Source organism: Balaenoptera borealis, assembly GCF_965194805.1.
Source record: "Balaenoptera borealis genome assembly, chromosome: 1".
NCBI lineage: Eukaryota > Metazoa > Chordata > Mammalia > Artiodactyla > Balaenopteridae > Balaenoptera > Balaenoptera borealis.
In genome coordinates this window covers 16,334,021-16,350,973 of record NC_138860.1, presented here as the reverse complement: position 1 = coordinate 16,350,973, position 16,953 = coordinate 16,334,021, and the positions used below count along the sequence as shown (strand labels likewise).

The following is a 16,953-nucleotide window of genomic DNA, read 5'->3' as shown; positions in this document are numbered from 1 at the left end:
AGTACCCCAGTTTTATTGAATTAGGACCTGACCTTTATAACCTCACTTAACCTTAATCACCTCCTTACAGACCCTGACTCAAAATACAGTCACATGGGGCATTAGGACTTCAACACACGAATTGTGGAAGGACACAACTCATTCTATAACAACTTTGCTCATCCATCACTCAGTCTTCATACATAATTACTGAAGAAGAGACATATTAGTAAATGGAAAGATTCCTGGTAATATAGAGCACATGAATTTCCTAAACCCTGATACACAATACTTGTTGAGTCATTTGTGTTGGATGTTCTAAATGTCACACCCTGGTTATATAAACATTAAATATTTTATGCCTCTCGTATATGTCTAAATACTTGGCATTAGTACATTGTGAGGGATCTGACTTTAAATAGATTAAATTGACAATTCGTCTACAGAGCGGCAAAGTTAGAATACTACTCTTTTTGTTTCTGTGCTAATAAAAAATGTTCAAGTTGGCTGAAAGTCACGGTTGAAAGCTTTTGCCTTTTTTTCTGAGTGTGTAGCATTGGCTCAACTCTAATCTCTGCAAATGCAGGGATGATATTTTCTAGTTCAGCCCTGACATATAATAGGTGCTCAACAGTATTCATGAATAAGTTAATCTTGATTTTCCTTCTTTGCCTTGACTACAAGCTCTTACATGGGTCAGGTTCTGTCTTATGCTTTTTTTGATACTGATCTTCTCTGCCTCACTCAATGCGTAGCATGCTGGTATCCACTCCGAAAACCCTTTCTAAGGCTGAATATATATGACAAACAATCTAACGGGAATGTTTTAAGAACATTTCAATTGGTAAGATTTCTTGTCTTCAATTCAAGGAGGCATTTTAAAAAAGCATGTAGATTTTACAGAATTTATTGTATGTCTTGGCCATAAGAACATTGAGCCATGACTCTTTCTGGGTTGTTTTTCAATAAGCAAATTACAAAAAATAACCAATACATTGATGTTATTTACAAGGAATTTCTTTTGCGAGGAGATGATTTGTCTCTTAATGGAATATTTGTTTAATTCTTCATAATATTTCTGTAACTGTTGCAAACTATTTTTAGTAGAAAAGCCCTGAAATATCTATAGTTCCGATAATAGGAACTCAGAAGTAGAGACACAAGCACAGATTCCTCCACAAGAATGAGCAGTCACTTTTCAGGGACCTTTGCACCAAACACTAAAAAGGGGGGAATGCCAAAAGCAGTGGGAGGGAAGGGCACAAGAGGAAGAAATGGGCCGTGGTAGACAGGAGAAGGTGGTGACAAGACAGGCTTCCCTAAAACAGAGAAAAATATTTCCATAGTTTCCTCAACAATGAGGAAGAAACTTTCCCAACTAATATATGAAGAATTAGAAACCCACGAGGATTACACCCATCATGTGATGATAGGAACTCCAGTTCTATCTTTCTGTTGCATTCAAGTCTCTTCCTTAAAGTCTCTCTCTCACACACACACACACACACACACACACACACACTTCCTGGACCCCACAGGTCCATCTGGTTCCATCTCCCATCTTTCTCCTTCCCTTGGCAGTTACCTGTACTCTCTGTCTGATACCACAAGTTGGCACACACTTGCCCTTTAATTTCAGCTCAGTTGTCACAGGGGAGTCTTTGACCTCCCATTAGTCAAATCCCCCTACTATGTGCTCCCATAGCCTCGTGTACCTCTTCTTTTTCAAACTGAAACACAATTGTAATTTCATATATTTGGGTATGACAATTTGATGAACATCTGTAACTCTACTAGACTGTGAGCTTCATTAAGGAAAGAATAGTATCTGTTTATTATTATTATTACTCTTTTATTATTATTTTTACTATGGACTGAATGTTTGTGTCCCCCAAAATTTGTATGTCAAAGCCCTAATCCCCAATGTGATGGTATTTGGAAGTGGTACCTCTGGGAGAGAATTGGATTTAGATGAGTTCATGAGGGTGGAGCCAACATGATGGGATTAGTGCCTTTATAAGAAGAGGAAGAGAACAGAGCCCCTCTCTCTGTCCATCATGCGGGGATGCAACAAGAAGGCAGCTGTCTGCAAGCCAGAAAGAGAACACTCACCAAGATCCATATCTGTCCACACCTTAATCTTCTCAATCTCCAGAACTGTGAGAAAGAAATGTCTGTTGTTTAAGCCACTCAGTCTATGATATTTTGTTATAACAGCCCAGGTTGACTAAACCAATTACTATTATTACTACTATTACTATTATTATTATTATTTCCTAGCCCCTAGCACTTAATTGGAGAAAAACATGACATTAGGGGCAAGGAACTGTGAAAATTTTAGATAGTCTCAGTACCTGAACGTCTCCTGTATGTCACATGAATGCTATTATTCCAAATAATTAGGCTTTTCAGTGCCTTGACATTCTCTGGCACTTTTTGAGGTGGGCACCCAGCACGACACTAGTTTTCTCTTATTATACACCTATAGCTCTTTGATTTGCCATGTGCCCGAGCTGCTGTGAGCACTTCCTTTCATGCTGAGTGTTGCCGGAGACAGCCTATTTCTCATGATGACCAGGTGAATTGTGGTCACTGCAAATGAACTTGAGTCTTACCAGCGTTCCTTCACACAAGCTGCTCTGGATGACACGCTTCTTCCTTTTCTGGATGAGAGGTCGTTGTCAGTCTACTTAAGAGTGAACCTGGGCATTATTTTGTATTGTGAATCTCTTTTCTAGAGCTTGCTTAGCTGAACTGATTACATAATTCTGGGTCTCTTACGAGTAAGCTGTCAACCAGGCCAGACTGTCTGCTGGGGAATTTGAGAAAAATGTTAACTGGGGCTGAGTCTGAGCTTGCCAAGTTCACTAAATGTACCCTGACATTTAGTGGAGACATTCAGTGCCCTTATACACTCTCCCAGTGCCCCTGCTTTAGTGAGTATGATGATGAATTCCTTCCTTGCAGGGTAGAGTTCACTGAAGCAAAGTACATGCTCAGATTTCCCCCGGACACATTTCTAGAACCTGGGTGGTCGGTCTCATGGGACCTGAGACCTTCTTGGAGGTCGGCTGTCTGAACTGACTATTCACCACAATATCTTTGGATGTTATCAATCCTCCTTTCAGAAAAATGCAGGGGTGTTTCTGAGTTTGCCATTAGGTGCTATGCAGCCCTGGCCTCCACTGTGGCTCAGTGCATATATAACCTCTGGTGAGAACAATTTAAATGCACCATTAATCCCTGGATGGTCACGAGTAGCTGTACCCTCTGGGGTTTCAGTGGAGAGCAACTGGCATCCACTTTCTCATGATTTAGCAATGAAGCCAATAAACTTTGGCTCTGCACCTTGCTTCTTCTACACAGTTTTATTCCTGATTCAATTTGTTAATTTTTTTTCATGAGAACTTTCTTCGCCTTCACCTACTTGAGTGACAGTGCTTGGGCACAAAGATAATATTGTTGTCTCCTTTCGAAAGTGGACATGTAAAACAAAGGCCAGGGTCTTATATTCATCTATAGTCCTAATACCTAGTACAGCCCTTGGGAAATTGTAGGTGATCTGTACCTATGCAGAATTGAACCAAATTCTTTTATGTCTTCTAAAATTAAGGCTCTGTATTTCCCAACTGTATTATTTTGATTCCTTTAACTAATCCAACCCTCTTCATTTTACAAATGAGGAAACTGCTACCCAGACACAGTGAAATGACTTGTCCGAGGTTACACAGCTGGCTGGTGACAGAGCTACGCACTGAATACAGATTTTGGAAATTCAAAGTTAATATGTGTAAAGTACCTAGAGGAGAACCTGACACATGGGACACATTGTGGGCTTGATGGTGGCCCAAAAATACAGGTCCACATCCACACATCCCTAAAACCTCTAAATGTTACCTTTTGGACAAAGGGTCTTTGCAGATATAATTAAGTACAGGACCTTGAGATGAGATCATCTCAGACTACCTGGGTGGTGACTAAATCCAATGACAGCTGTCCTTCTACTAAGAGATAGAAGAGGAGAAGATACGGATAACAAGGAGGATATTAGAGGGATGCAGCCACAAGCATGCCAACAAACACCAGAAGCTGCAGGAAGCAAGGAACAGATCCTCTCCTCGAGCCTCCAGAGGAGGGTGGCCCTCCTGACACCTTGATTTCAGACTTCTGGATTCCAGAACCAGGGGAGAATAAGTTTCTGATGCTTTAGGCCACCAAGTTGATGGTACTTTGTTATGGCAGCCACAGGAAACTAATACAGTGGGTATTAAAGAAATAAATCCTATTTGAAAATTCTGTTGCCCACTTCTTCCCTCTGTGTCAGGATGTTCACAGATCACTTGTTATTTTAAGTACATGGCAGTTAGAGCTCCAGGACCCCTCCTCAGCACATGGCCTCGATGGGATTCAGGGTAATGTAGTGAAGAGAGAGACCAGTTTGGCTCATTGAATCTTGGGAAATTTTATTGATCTCATGATGCTTACTGGCCTCTCGGGAGCAGGCAATAAAATATCACAGGTACAGTTTCCAGGAAGAAATTTTCATAACGATTTATATCATTTCTGTCCGTGTTCATGTTATATAATTTTCTCCAATTCATCCCACCCCCTAATTACCATAACCAGGCACATCCCGCGCCATGCTACAGATGGCTTATCAGAAGATCTAGAAAAAATAAACCTGTAATTGTGATCTTAGCTTCCAATTCAGAGAAGATTAGGAATTCAGTTTCCATTCTTTGCTGCTGCTTATGGGCACTTGGAATCATGTGAAAAATGAACTAGCTCTCAAATACTGGAAAAGACACCAGGTAGATGTGGGTACTCTCCATGTGTGGACACATAGATACACGTGTCCTTCTCCAGCCCAGCGTCATCCACAGTTAAGACAAGTACACAAATGCAGAAATCATATGTGCCAAATAAGGGAGAAAAAAGAGCGCTAGTCCTATTACAGAAGTTCTAAGACATATATGTGGAATCTCGAAAAATGGTACAGATGAACCTATTTGCAGGGCAGGAATAGAGACACAGACATAGAGAACGGATGTGTGGACATGGGGCAGGAGGGTGTGTAGGATGAATTGGGAGAGTGGGATTGACATATATACACTACCATGTGTAAAACAGATAGCTAGTGGGAACCTGCTGTATAGCGCAGGGAGTTCAGCTCGGTGCTCAGTGGTGACCTAGACGGGTGGGATGGGGTGGGATGAGAGGGAGGTCCAAGAGGGAGGGGATATATGTATACATATAGCTGATTCACTTCGTTGTACAGCAGAAACTAACACAACATTGTAAAGCAACTATACTCCAATTAAAAAAAAAATGTTCTAAGGCAAAAGGGGATGCCAGCTACCATCATATAGCCCTACAGAACACAAGTTGTCACATCTTAGAGAACGGTACAAGTATTATCCAGGGAGCACAAAGTCTAAGGTAGGCTGACTGCAAAACTCTTCTCCCTAAACTGGGCAGATATAGCTTAACAGTTGTGAAAGTGTGCATTCCCTTCCTTGCTCATACCAACAATGACTGCCAGTGAAAGGGCTTCAGAAGGAACAGACAAGGATGCTGATATCTGAGAGGTCTGGAGCGCTGTCTGAATAATGACACACACCTTGACACAGCTCCTGACCAAGGCCGGCTTAGTGAGCCCCATGGTTGCCCTTATCATGAAATCAAAATATTCCAGAAAATACTGGTTGTTTTAAATTTTCTTGGTTTTGCCTTGTGGAATGCAATTCTCTGTAAAGGGACCCTATGAAAGGACTGTCTGTCAAGCATTTCTAATATTTCAGGAATGAATGAATGAATCTAATATTGTTCCTTTTTTGATTGTGCGATATTATTCCTTGCAGGGAGAATATCTTAAGGTGACCTTAAGATACAAAGATACAAGTAACTTGTCTGAGAGCAAGGCAAGTAATATATAGATGACTATTTTCTTTCCCCTCAACATTTAAGGGATAATCTTGGACAATAGACTCAATTTTGAGAGAACTCTTGAATCTTTTGGTCAAGTATTCCAGGTACTTAAATTTCACCCTAAATAAAAAGCTACCTAATAAATCGGCACAATTCAGTTTCAGGCTTTCCCAAAAGACTCTCCTTCCCTGGTGGGCTCAACAAACTGGAGATGTTCATTAAATTAGGATTACTATTTGGCTCTGACAGACAAATGTGTTTCCTGGAGCAATGTTGCTTGTACATTCAGAGTGTTATATTGCTTTGTTTTAAAAGACATCAGACTGTTTCTTGGTATATTACCAAGAGAGCAACATTAATCCTCATGGCCTCAAGTAAGAATACTTTTCAATAAATATAGCAGTGGGATTACATCATTCAGGGATATAGATCTACACACCATGTTGCCATAAATCTATGTTTTCACAAGTTTTTATACGTTAACCAATGAGTAACAAAATTCTCTAAGATTTGCTGGTTCATTCATTCATTTATTCAGATACTTTTTTTTTCAACACTCAACACATATTTATTCTTCTGAATGTCTGTTCTTTTTCCTTTAGTTCTGAGTACAGGTTCCTTGAAATCTTTAATAGTAATAACCTGATTGACCTCTCTTCCACTAATAACTTAAGTTTACCGTGATTTGATGTCCTAGTCTTACTTGGCTCTCTGTTTCTCTTAGAATTGTTCTTCTCATCATCAAATTTCTGGAAATTGTTTGTTGAATACCTTTAAAACATTCTTCTAAACCAAAATGAGAATTTTGCATTTTCCTCTCAGAATGCCTCACCTCTGAATAATTTCCAGAGTGGCCTTGATAAATATTAATAGGAGCTGAATTTCTCTTCCTTTCCTTTAGGAAAAGGACACTAACATAAATCTCCTGATGTGTGAGTTGATGTTGCCCTAATGCCCTGTGCAGAGTTACTAGGGTGTCTGTTGTTTATGGGCTATGAAAAAGTAGTTTTAGAAATAAAGGGCCTTTCTAGCTTCTTCTGTTTTAATGTCACTAAGAACAACAATGTTCCTTCAGAAGCTGTGGCTGAGGACTGATCCTGTAAGGAGGAGAAAAGCTCCTGGCCTTACACAAATCAGTGAATCAGCTCAAGGGAAAAAAGGATTGTATACAGGGCGCCACCTATGAACTAAATCTTACTTAAACCCTCAGGAGCAGGTTGGCAAAGTTTTGGGGGTAGGGTGGTTAGATTTTTTGTGTATGTGTTATTAATTTTAAAAACCAATATAAAGAATTTTAGAGTGCATGAAGTTTTTGGATTCAAAAAATTAAAATTAAAGCAAGGAACATTTATACCAGCATTGAGAAGACAAGACAGCACAAGGAAGAGCTGAAACCAGGATAGAAGAGTACAATTGATGAGGGCAATTTAAATGGGCTTTTGTCAAATAGTCACAGTGAAAAAATACTCGAATAAATCAACTGGCTTCATTTTTATCAGAGGCTGACACCAAATGGGGACATCGGACTGGACATCAGTCAGTCCCTGACAAACAGAATCCATCTTGTTTTTTTTCCTTTCTAAAGTGGTACACAGACATAGTTCAGCACTTGAATTGAGTGTTCCTGATTTCATTTAAACCAGTCAATATTTATTCATCTCATTGCAGCAGAGCTCAAAACACAACAGAGAGCTGCTTATGTATTAAACTTATATCATCTCCTAGATGATTTTTTTGTGTGCACGTGTGTCATGTAGACAAGGTAATTGGACAACTGGCCATTTGGGGGTTTTAAAGGGTTGCATGGTTGGATACTAACAAATTTAGCACTGGTAAGGTCCTGGAGGGTTACCAAAACAATCCTCTTTCTATTCTTTACCCCCATATCAAACCCATGCTCATGGGGGGCACAAAAACCTGCTTCTTCTAAAAAGCTGTCTGCTCCAGTGCACTGTGGTCTGTTCTCTGAACTCTCATAACACTTGTCAAATGGAAGACTCATCATCGATTTGACATATGTCACATGCTACACTGCAGTGTGTTCAGGTGTTGTGTGTACATGTGGCTTATCACCTCAACGAAACTGCTAGCTGCTCAAAAGTTTGAATCAAGTCTTCCACTTCCTGGTCTCCTGACCTGGCATAGAGATAGGTACACACAAAGTCACTGAGTAATTAATTATTATTAATTTAAAAATATTTATTTAATTATAAATAAATTAACAGTTAATGATAATTGATTATTCATTTACTCTACAAATATTCATAAAGGATCTATTATGTACTTGGCACTATTATAAGTGCTGGAGTTTCAGAACTGATATATCTCTGCCCCCACGGCATCTGTATTCTAGACAGGAAGACAAAAATGAACAAGTAAATAAAATAATGCCACATTGTGGTAAGGTTTATTAACAGAAATAACCCTGGGTAAGTGAATACGGAGAACTGGGCTCTTTTAGTTAGGGCAATTTCAGACAACCTCCCTGAGAAGATGACATTTGAGCTGCAACCTAATATAATTGAAAAAGCCAAAGGAACATCTGGGCATATAGAATCTACCAGGCACTTGAGGCAGAATGAGGTTGGCTTATTTAAGGAACAGCAAGAAGACCCCAGTGGCTAGAGCAAAAAAGCGTAAAAGAAAATGGTGGGTTAATATATATGCAATGGAATATTACTCAGCCATAAAAAGAACTGAAATTGAGTTATTTGTAGTGAGGTGGATGGACCCAGAGTCTATCATACAGAGTGAAGTAAGTCAGAAAGAGAAAAACAAATACCGTATGCGAACACATATATATGGAATCTAAAAAAAAAAAAAAATGATACTGATGAACCTAGTTGCAGGGCAGGAATAAAGAGGTAGACATAGAGAATGGACTTGAGGACATGGGGTGGGAGGGCGAAGCTGGGGCAAAGTGAGAGTAGCATCGACATATATACACTACCAAATGTAAAATAGATAGCTAGTGGGAAGCAGCCGCATAGCACAGGGAGATGGGCTCGGTGCTTTGCGATGACCTAGAGGGGTGGGATAGGGAGGGTGGGAGGGAGGCTCAAGAGAGAGGGGATATGGGGACACGCATATGCATATGGCTGATTCACTTTGCTGTGCAGCAGAAACTAACACAGTATTGTGAAGCAATTATACTCCAATAAAGATCTCTTAAAAAAAAAAAGAATATATATATATATGGAAGTAAGAATATATATATGGAAGTAAGAATATATATATATATGGAATTAAGAATATATATATGGAATTAAGAAAAAATATATATGCATATATATATATGTTTTGATAGGTTGGGAGAAAAATTCAGAAAACTATTTTCTCACTCCTTCATTGTTTATGAAATATGCTCTGATGTGTGTTGGTTTTGATCTCCTAGCCCTTTGCCTCCTCCTACATTTAACTCTGCAGGCATTTTTTTTTTAACATCTTTATTGGAGTATAATTGCTTTACAATGGTGTGTTAGTTCCTGCTTTATAACAAAGTGAATCAGCTATACATATACCTATATCCCCATATCCCCTCCCCCTTGCGTCTCCCTCCCACCCTCCCTATCCCACCCCTCGAGGTGGTCACTAAGCACCGAGCTGATCTCCCTGTGCTATGCAGCTGCTTCCCACTAGCTATCTATTTTACATTTGGTAGTGTATATATGTCCATGCCACTCTCTCACTTCGTCCCAGTTTACCCTTCCCCCTCCCCGTGTCCTGAAGTCCATTCTCTACGTCTGCGTCTTTATTCCTGTCCTGCCCCTAGGTTCTTCAGAACCATTTTTTTTTTTTTTTTAGATTCCATACATATGTGTTAGCAGACGGTATTTGTTTTTCTTTTTCTGACTTACTTCACTCTGTATGACAGACTCTGGGTCCATCCACCTCACTACAAATAACTCAATTTCAGTTCTTTTTATGGCTGAGTAATATTCCATGGTATATATGTGCCACATCTTCTTTATCCATTCATCTGTCGATGGAAAATTAGGTTGCTTCCATGTCTTGGCTATTGTAAATAGAACTTATGCAGGCATTCTTAAATGCAGGCCAACAATCTCAACTAGAGAAATACAGAAGCCCAGAATCTCTTTCATACTGGACCATCTCTCACTTACCCAAACCTGAATAAGTCCCACCCATTCATCTTTTTCACTCTTGCTGCCAAGTTGGCATAAGGTTGGTTGCTGGAGAAAGTTTCCATAGTGTGTACATGGGTCCTATAACATCCTGTTAGCAAAGATCTGAAATCCCTTCCTTAACTCCATTTAACTCTTGTCCTAGTCTGGAGTTCCTAGTAAACAGAACCTGAAACAGAGATTAAATGCCGATGATTTATTTGCGAAGTGATAAAATAATGCCAGATTGTGATAAGGTTTATGAAGAGAAATAAAACTGGGTAAGTAAATGGAGAGAATTGGGCTCTTTCAGGGCGATCTCAGACAACCTCTCTGAGAAGGTGACATTTGAGCTGCAACCTAACATAATTAGAAAAGCCAAATGAACATGTGGGCAAACAGAGTTTACCAGGCACTTGAGGCAGAATGAGGTTGGCTTATTTAAGGAACAGCAAGAAGACCCCAGTGGCCAGAGCAATAAAAGCAAAGCAAAAGGGCAGTGAAGCAGAGAAAAGTGAGTAGCAATGGGAGGGGTGCATTAGTTATGGTCACTGCTTCATGAAGGGCCATACAGACACAGTGGTGGGAATGTCCATTTGGCTCAGTGGGGTTTAGAGTAAATATTTAACAACCAGCTCTCCAGGGAGGAAAAGCCCTGATTTCTAGTGTTTGCCAGTTTCCCTGGTGTAAATACTCCTACATGGCTGATTTCAAGCTACCAAGGTGACATCACTGAATGTGAAGTTGGGAAGAGATGCATACAAAGGGCTCTTGCAAAACTGTAAGTCAGACAGAGAAAGACAAATATCATATGATATCACTTATATGTGGAATCTAAAAAAATGGCACAAATGAACTTATTTACAAAGCAGAAACAGACTCACAGACATAGAAAACAAACTTATGGTTACTAAAGGGGAAAGGTAGTGGGGAGGGATAAATTAGGGGTTTGGGATTAACCTATACACATTACTATATATAAAACAGATAATCAACAAGAAGCTACTGTATGGCACAGAAAACTCTACTCAATATTCTGTAATAACTTATATGGGAAAAAAATCTGGAAAAGAATGGATATATGTATATGTATAACTGAATCACTTTGCTGTACACCTGAAACTAACACAACATTGTAAATCAACTATACTCCAATATAAAATAAAAATTAAATTAAAAAAACCTGTATGACCCAGCTTCATTATACCACTGAAGAGGCTGCAGAGGATGTATTCTCATAGGCTATGGAGAAGCCACACTTACAATAAATTCCTTACCTACTGGATTCCTTCTCATCTCCTTCTCGCATTGGTCAAATTTCAGCCCAGAAGGAGATAACTACATGTTACTTCTGGGCAAATAACTGGGCCTCTTTGGCAGCTACTGGAGAACCCAGATTCTGGAAGGAGAAGAAGTCAGAAACTCTGGGTGTGTGGTTGATAAGATTCAAGTGGCAAAACCACAGATTTAGGTCAAAGTGATGGCTCAGGCAGAATCAGTAGCTAAAGTTCTAAAAGGCAGGTAAGGCTGAGAGAATCTGAGGAAGCAAATAAGGTACACTTAATTCAGTGACCCTTTGTGCTCCTCAGACACACTTACACCCTCCTAATTTATATCTAGTTCCCATACTACAAATATGGGGCTGTGTGTGTGTGAATAAGATGCCCTTACTTCTTCCCAAGGGGAGAGTCTCAAGCCACATTTCTTAGACCCCTTCAAGGTGATAACCCATCTCAAACTCTTGAAAGACCTAAGGCCTGATGAAGTGACCTGGACCCTTTATTCCTGAGTCTGAGACATGAGTTGCCCTTCTTTTGGGGGTTGCAATTGCTGTAAGTGTCCATTAACAGTATTACCGGGCTTGGAAATTTTAAAAAATGATTCCCCTGGGATCCAGACATACTCTTCCCTGTCTAATTATTTGTGTAGTAGCAAGCCAGATCTCTCACAGTAATCAGGATCAATTGTTCTTCATGATAATCAGCTACAATTATTCCAGCAACTCCTGCTGGTTGTTGGCATGAGAAGCCCAAGATGGCTAAGTGCTGGTCAAAGCTTCCAGTTCAAGGGAATTCTGATTCTTTCCTCTGGAGGAAGTGTTCCACCTCTGACATCCAGGCATCTACCTGGTAGAGACTCAGGCTTCAGGTGTGTGGAGTACACATTCCCCAAGTGAGTCACTGGGTGTGACAGTGACAGGGTCCAGTCAACTTCCATTCTTTGGTTCCCAAACTCATGTATGCTAATTATTAGAGACACAATTCCATATATCATCCTTTGGTTCAATGAATTTACTGCAAGCTGGAAGACACATCTTAGACTCACAAAGATGTCCCTCAGCTGTACCTTAGCTAAGTCTTCAACAGCTGAGGCTTTTGGATAATGGGGTACATGGTAAAACATGTGAATTCCAGATCATCAGGCCACTATTACATCTTTGTAACAAAAGTAGGCCTTCAGTCTGAGGCTATGGTGTACGGCTATCATGTTGATGGCAAAGACATTCTTCAAGCCCTCAGATTCTGTATGTGTCTGGCTGGCAGAGGCACTGAGGGCGGGAAGGGAAAACCTATATTCAGATTATATATCAGTTTGAGAAGCAATGAACCTGCCTTTTCAAGGCAGAAGGGCAGAGCTATCTTTCACCTACTACCAGGTGGCTGGTTAGTCAGTGGGCCCCATTAGGGGCTCAGCTTTCTTGTCTGATGCCAGCAGGTTGGGTGCTTGGCAGTGTCAGCAGCTAGAGTGATCCCGGTGGAAGGAAATCCATGCTGAGCCTAGCGTGGTCTCCATCCTTCCGCCATGGCCATTCTGTTCATAGACCCATTGCACTGAAGTGACCATGAAGAAAGGCTGGCTGACATCCCTAGGAAGGATTATTCTGTCCACCTGACAGGATGATGAGAATCTTGACTGCAGTAGAGATGTTCTTTGAGTGGGCATCAAACCGAGACACAAAGATCTTCACGTTTGGGGACCACCTTCCTGTGTCCAATCACACTCTTCCCTAGACCTCCTTGTCACTGATTTCAGTATTCCTCTTCTCAGGCCCCTCACCAGCCAGGCAAACTATTTGCTCCTGCCTAGGCATCAATACATGTCTGTATTTTGGACTTCAGACAACCTCCCTTCAAAAAAAGGGTCCAACTAAGTGTATTCCTCAAAGCTCTACCTGCTGGGAGGATTTCCCTTTCCTGCTGTCCTCCAGGGCTCTCTTAGGTGGGGCTGTAATGCAGCTGCAGCCCATTTCCAATCACAGCCAACATTATACCAATCCGCCTATAAACTAGGCCAGTGTCCTTTTCTGTTGGTTGATCAGAGGCAAATCATCTTTCATCACCCAACACACACATATACCCACCTCCAGTGAGGCCATGGTGTGGGTTGAAGGAAGCGCCAGTGTGGAACAGCACAGGCAGGTGATAAGGGAGTCTGGACTGTCTCTGCATGTAATTTATCTGTGCTTTCTGGATCTGCTTGAGCTGGTCCTGAATGCATCACTTCTACACCATAATGAACAGATGCTGTGTGCGCCCCAATGTATAACCAGGTGAATCCAGTAACGCTGAGTTCATAGTGGATGGCTCAGATCGAAGAGTCATGTGATCCCAGGGGTCAGATGCTCAGTATCTACGATGGCCACGTAGTCAATCAGGAGCTGTTTTACAAACACATTATGGTACTTCACCACATACAGAATAGTCTTATCCTAGTCCCTAAGGTTCTAAACTTTGACTCTCCTCCAGGAGCTTGCCAGAGATGCCACACAGTAATCTTAACCGTCATAGACAGTTTTGAACACCATAGGATTTGCTGATAAAGCCCAAGCATCAGAGAAGCTTTTCCCACAGCGTGGACCACACAGAACTCCCTCTTGCTCTGTGCTTCATTCAAAACCAGAAAACAGCATAAATGGATCATAGCAGTATTCCCAAATGCAGTATAACTTTGTTTCCAGAATTCAAAGGATCCAACAGATACTCAGCTTCTTTCTTAATGGTAGAAGGAGCAAGATACAACAAATTGGTTCTTTATCTCAGAGAGGATATGCCAGCATGTCCAAGGCCACTAACTCCTAAAATCTTCACCAGTGTGGTAGGTCCATGGAGCTTCATGGTTTTCTCACACTCTGTGGCAGGCAGATGTCTTACCAAGACTGTAGAATACATGACATTTCCTGCTTTCTCAAGGCCAGTTAGCATGATATCATCAATAGGGTGGACTTTGTGATATGCAATGTAAAGATGATTAAGGTCCCCATGGATTATATTATGTCATAAAGTGGGAGAAGTTAAGAGACCAGGACCAAGATAATAAAGGTATACTCCTGTCCTTGCCATGTAAATGCAAACTGCTTTAAATTCTATTAGAGTTTTGAGAATAAATAATTTGTCAGTCAGTGCATACGTACAAAGTGCAAGAGGCTGTGTTCATCTTCTTCAGTGATGATACCATATCCAGATAATAGTTGCAACTGAGTCTACCAACTAGTTTACGGAAGTTCACTATCATCTGCTAGATCCATTAGGTTTTGCTGAGACCAACCAGGTGAACTAAATGCATAGATGTGACACCACCATGGCTGTATCCTTCTGGTTTTTAATGAGATTACTCATCTCTGTCATTGCTTCAGGAATGTGATCTGCTTCTGATTTACTATCTTGACTTGGGTGGGGAGTTGGGAGAGGCATTTTCAAGGACTTGGTCATTTCTTTGTTATTTTCTTATACTAATGACCCTTATTCCCAGGTCAGGGAACAAATGGGTTAGGGAACCCACTATATTGCTTTGCTAGGGCTGCCATAACTAAATACCACAGACTAAGTGGCTTAAACAACAGAAATGTATTTTCTTACAACTCTGAAGGCTAGAAGACCAAGACCAAGGTGACAAGGTGATGAGACCAAGGTGACAGCAGGTTTGTTTTCTTCTGAGGCCTCTCTCATTGGCTAGTAGATGGCCGCCTTCTTGCTGTGTCCTCAACATGGCTTTTCCTGTGTGTGTGTTCATGTCTGTGTCCAAATCTCCTCTTCTTATAAGGACACCAGTCATTGAATTAGGGCCCACACTAATGACCTCATTTAACTTAATTACCACTTTAAAGAACTTATCACCAAATATGATTATTTTCTGAAATACTGAGGGGTTAGAGCTTCAACATATGAATTTGTGGGGAGGACACAATTCAGCCCACACAATGTCTTAGGTTGTATTCCAAAATCCCATTATTATGAAATCATGTTAGAAAATTCAATTTAAATAAAAATTTGAGCTAGTTCATTTATTTTAGGGTTAGGCTTCTATTTCATTCAAAATAAGCCCATTCATAAATAGCATAAAAATAAGTTCTTAATTGGGTCTATGGTATGTATTTTTAAAAACACCAGATGGTATATGCTGCCTAGTTCTTACTCATACTCCCTGGCATTCTCTGGCTGCAGATATGTCAAAATGCAGCGAGCCCGGGTCAGTGTGTACAAATGGTTTTTCTAACATCTGGGTGTTGGAAAATTATTACTGAGGAATCTAACAAATGATGGTCCCCAGGTGTTCCTGAAGAATTAATTCCTGTGCGGTTCCCAGGAGAGCTAAATCTCGCTGTTGGTGTTTGCACGTGGAGAGCAAAGAGGAGCATTGAGTCAATTACCTGAATAATTACAGCTTGAATGAGCCCATCTTTTCCTTATCTAAGTATTTCAGGAGAATTTGAGGGCAGGGACTTAATATGAGATGTCTGGAAAGCTGTCCCTGTCCTCCACTTTGCTTAGGGTTTTCACACACTCTTGATATCAATGGTTCTCAACAGGGATGACTCTTGGCCCCCCGGGGAACATTTGGCAGGGTCTGGAGACATTTTTGATTGTCACAACTTGAGAGTGCTACTGGAATCCAGCACATAGAGGCAATGAAGGCTGATAACCAGCCCACATATGATGCACAGGACAGCCTCCCACAATAAAAACGTTCCAGTCCAAAATGTCAATATTGTCAAGGTTGAGAACCAAATCATGCACTCTCTACACATATAGCTACATCTCTGATATGTTATACCCAAAGATTTGTGTGGAAGCCCTGGGGGCAATTAATAGGGTTTGTTTGCTCCTTGATGATATTTATTAAAATTATAAAGCCCAAGTACTCAATAAAAAAGCAAAAGAAAGGCAATCTTAGGATACTGTGTCTCACTAATTTGGACTAGGACAAGGGTCTCAGCATGCATATAGGAAATCCATTCAAAAATTGCAATTATAATTTTAAGAGATGAACCACACATTTGAAATCTGAGCACAGCATGGTTAGATATGAACTACCTCTTTGGTTGAACTTTGGTCAGACTTAAGTGTTTCTGCCCTCCACCTAATTTCATATTATGTATCTAAATTTTATATCTTAAAAATCTTAATCTTGCAAAGCAACTATCATTTTAAGAAAATTACATATTGTGCAGGAGAACAGTTAAGGTGACTGCATCCTTTAAACAAAGTGGATAGTCCAGAAATTTTCTTGGGACATTACTTTTTCCTTAATGAAGTAGGGAAGTGATCGTTTTATCTGTTGTTGTCTTTCCTACCATAAGATATTTAGCTGTGTATTTATGAGAAACATGATAGCCAGTCCTTAGATGAGGACTGTAGCCTTGCAAAATCGGAGAAATCTTACATCAAGAAATGTGATTTGTGATTCCTGCCTCACATTCTCATCTCAGTCTCACAGGGGAAAGCATCCCCTGGCACAAAGGAAACCACAGGTTTGATTGAAATCTCCAGGGTTTCCAAATTTGTCAGATTATAAGGAACAATGGAGGTGCTTAGTCAAAATACATTTGCAGGTAGACGTGGCTATTGTAAAACAAGTTTTCCAGGTGATTCTTATGATGTAGCAATGTTGGGGAATTCCACCCTAGGATGTGGGTCCACACACT

General features: G+C 40.5%; 1 protein-coding gene and 1 long non-coding RNA gene across 5 annotated transcripts in view; both read right to left on the bottom strand.

Moving 5' to 3' along the window:
- Positions 1–16,953, bottom strand: part of LOC309630682 — a 440,591-nt gene that overhangs the window by 266,761 nt on the left and 156,877 nt on the right. The window lies entirely within an intron of this gene.
- LOC309630453 (uncharacterized protein) overlaps positions 1–16,953 on the bottom strand; it is a 311,054-nt gene that overhangs the window by 193,946 nt on the left and 100,155 nt on the right. The window contains exon 2 of one of the 4 annotated variants that reach the window (XM_082395759.1): positions 2,092–2,136. The exons of 2 other annotated variants lie outside the window; for them this stretch is intronic. In XM_082395759.1, coding sequence (XP_082251885.1) covers positions 2,092–2,136 — 45 coding nt within the window. Of the gene's footprint in view, positions 1–2,091; positions 2,137–9,690; positions 13,690–16,953 lie in introns of those variants that run through there. One more of the 4 variants, XR_014245676.1, reaches the window with a different exon arrangement.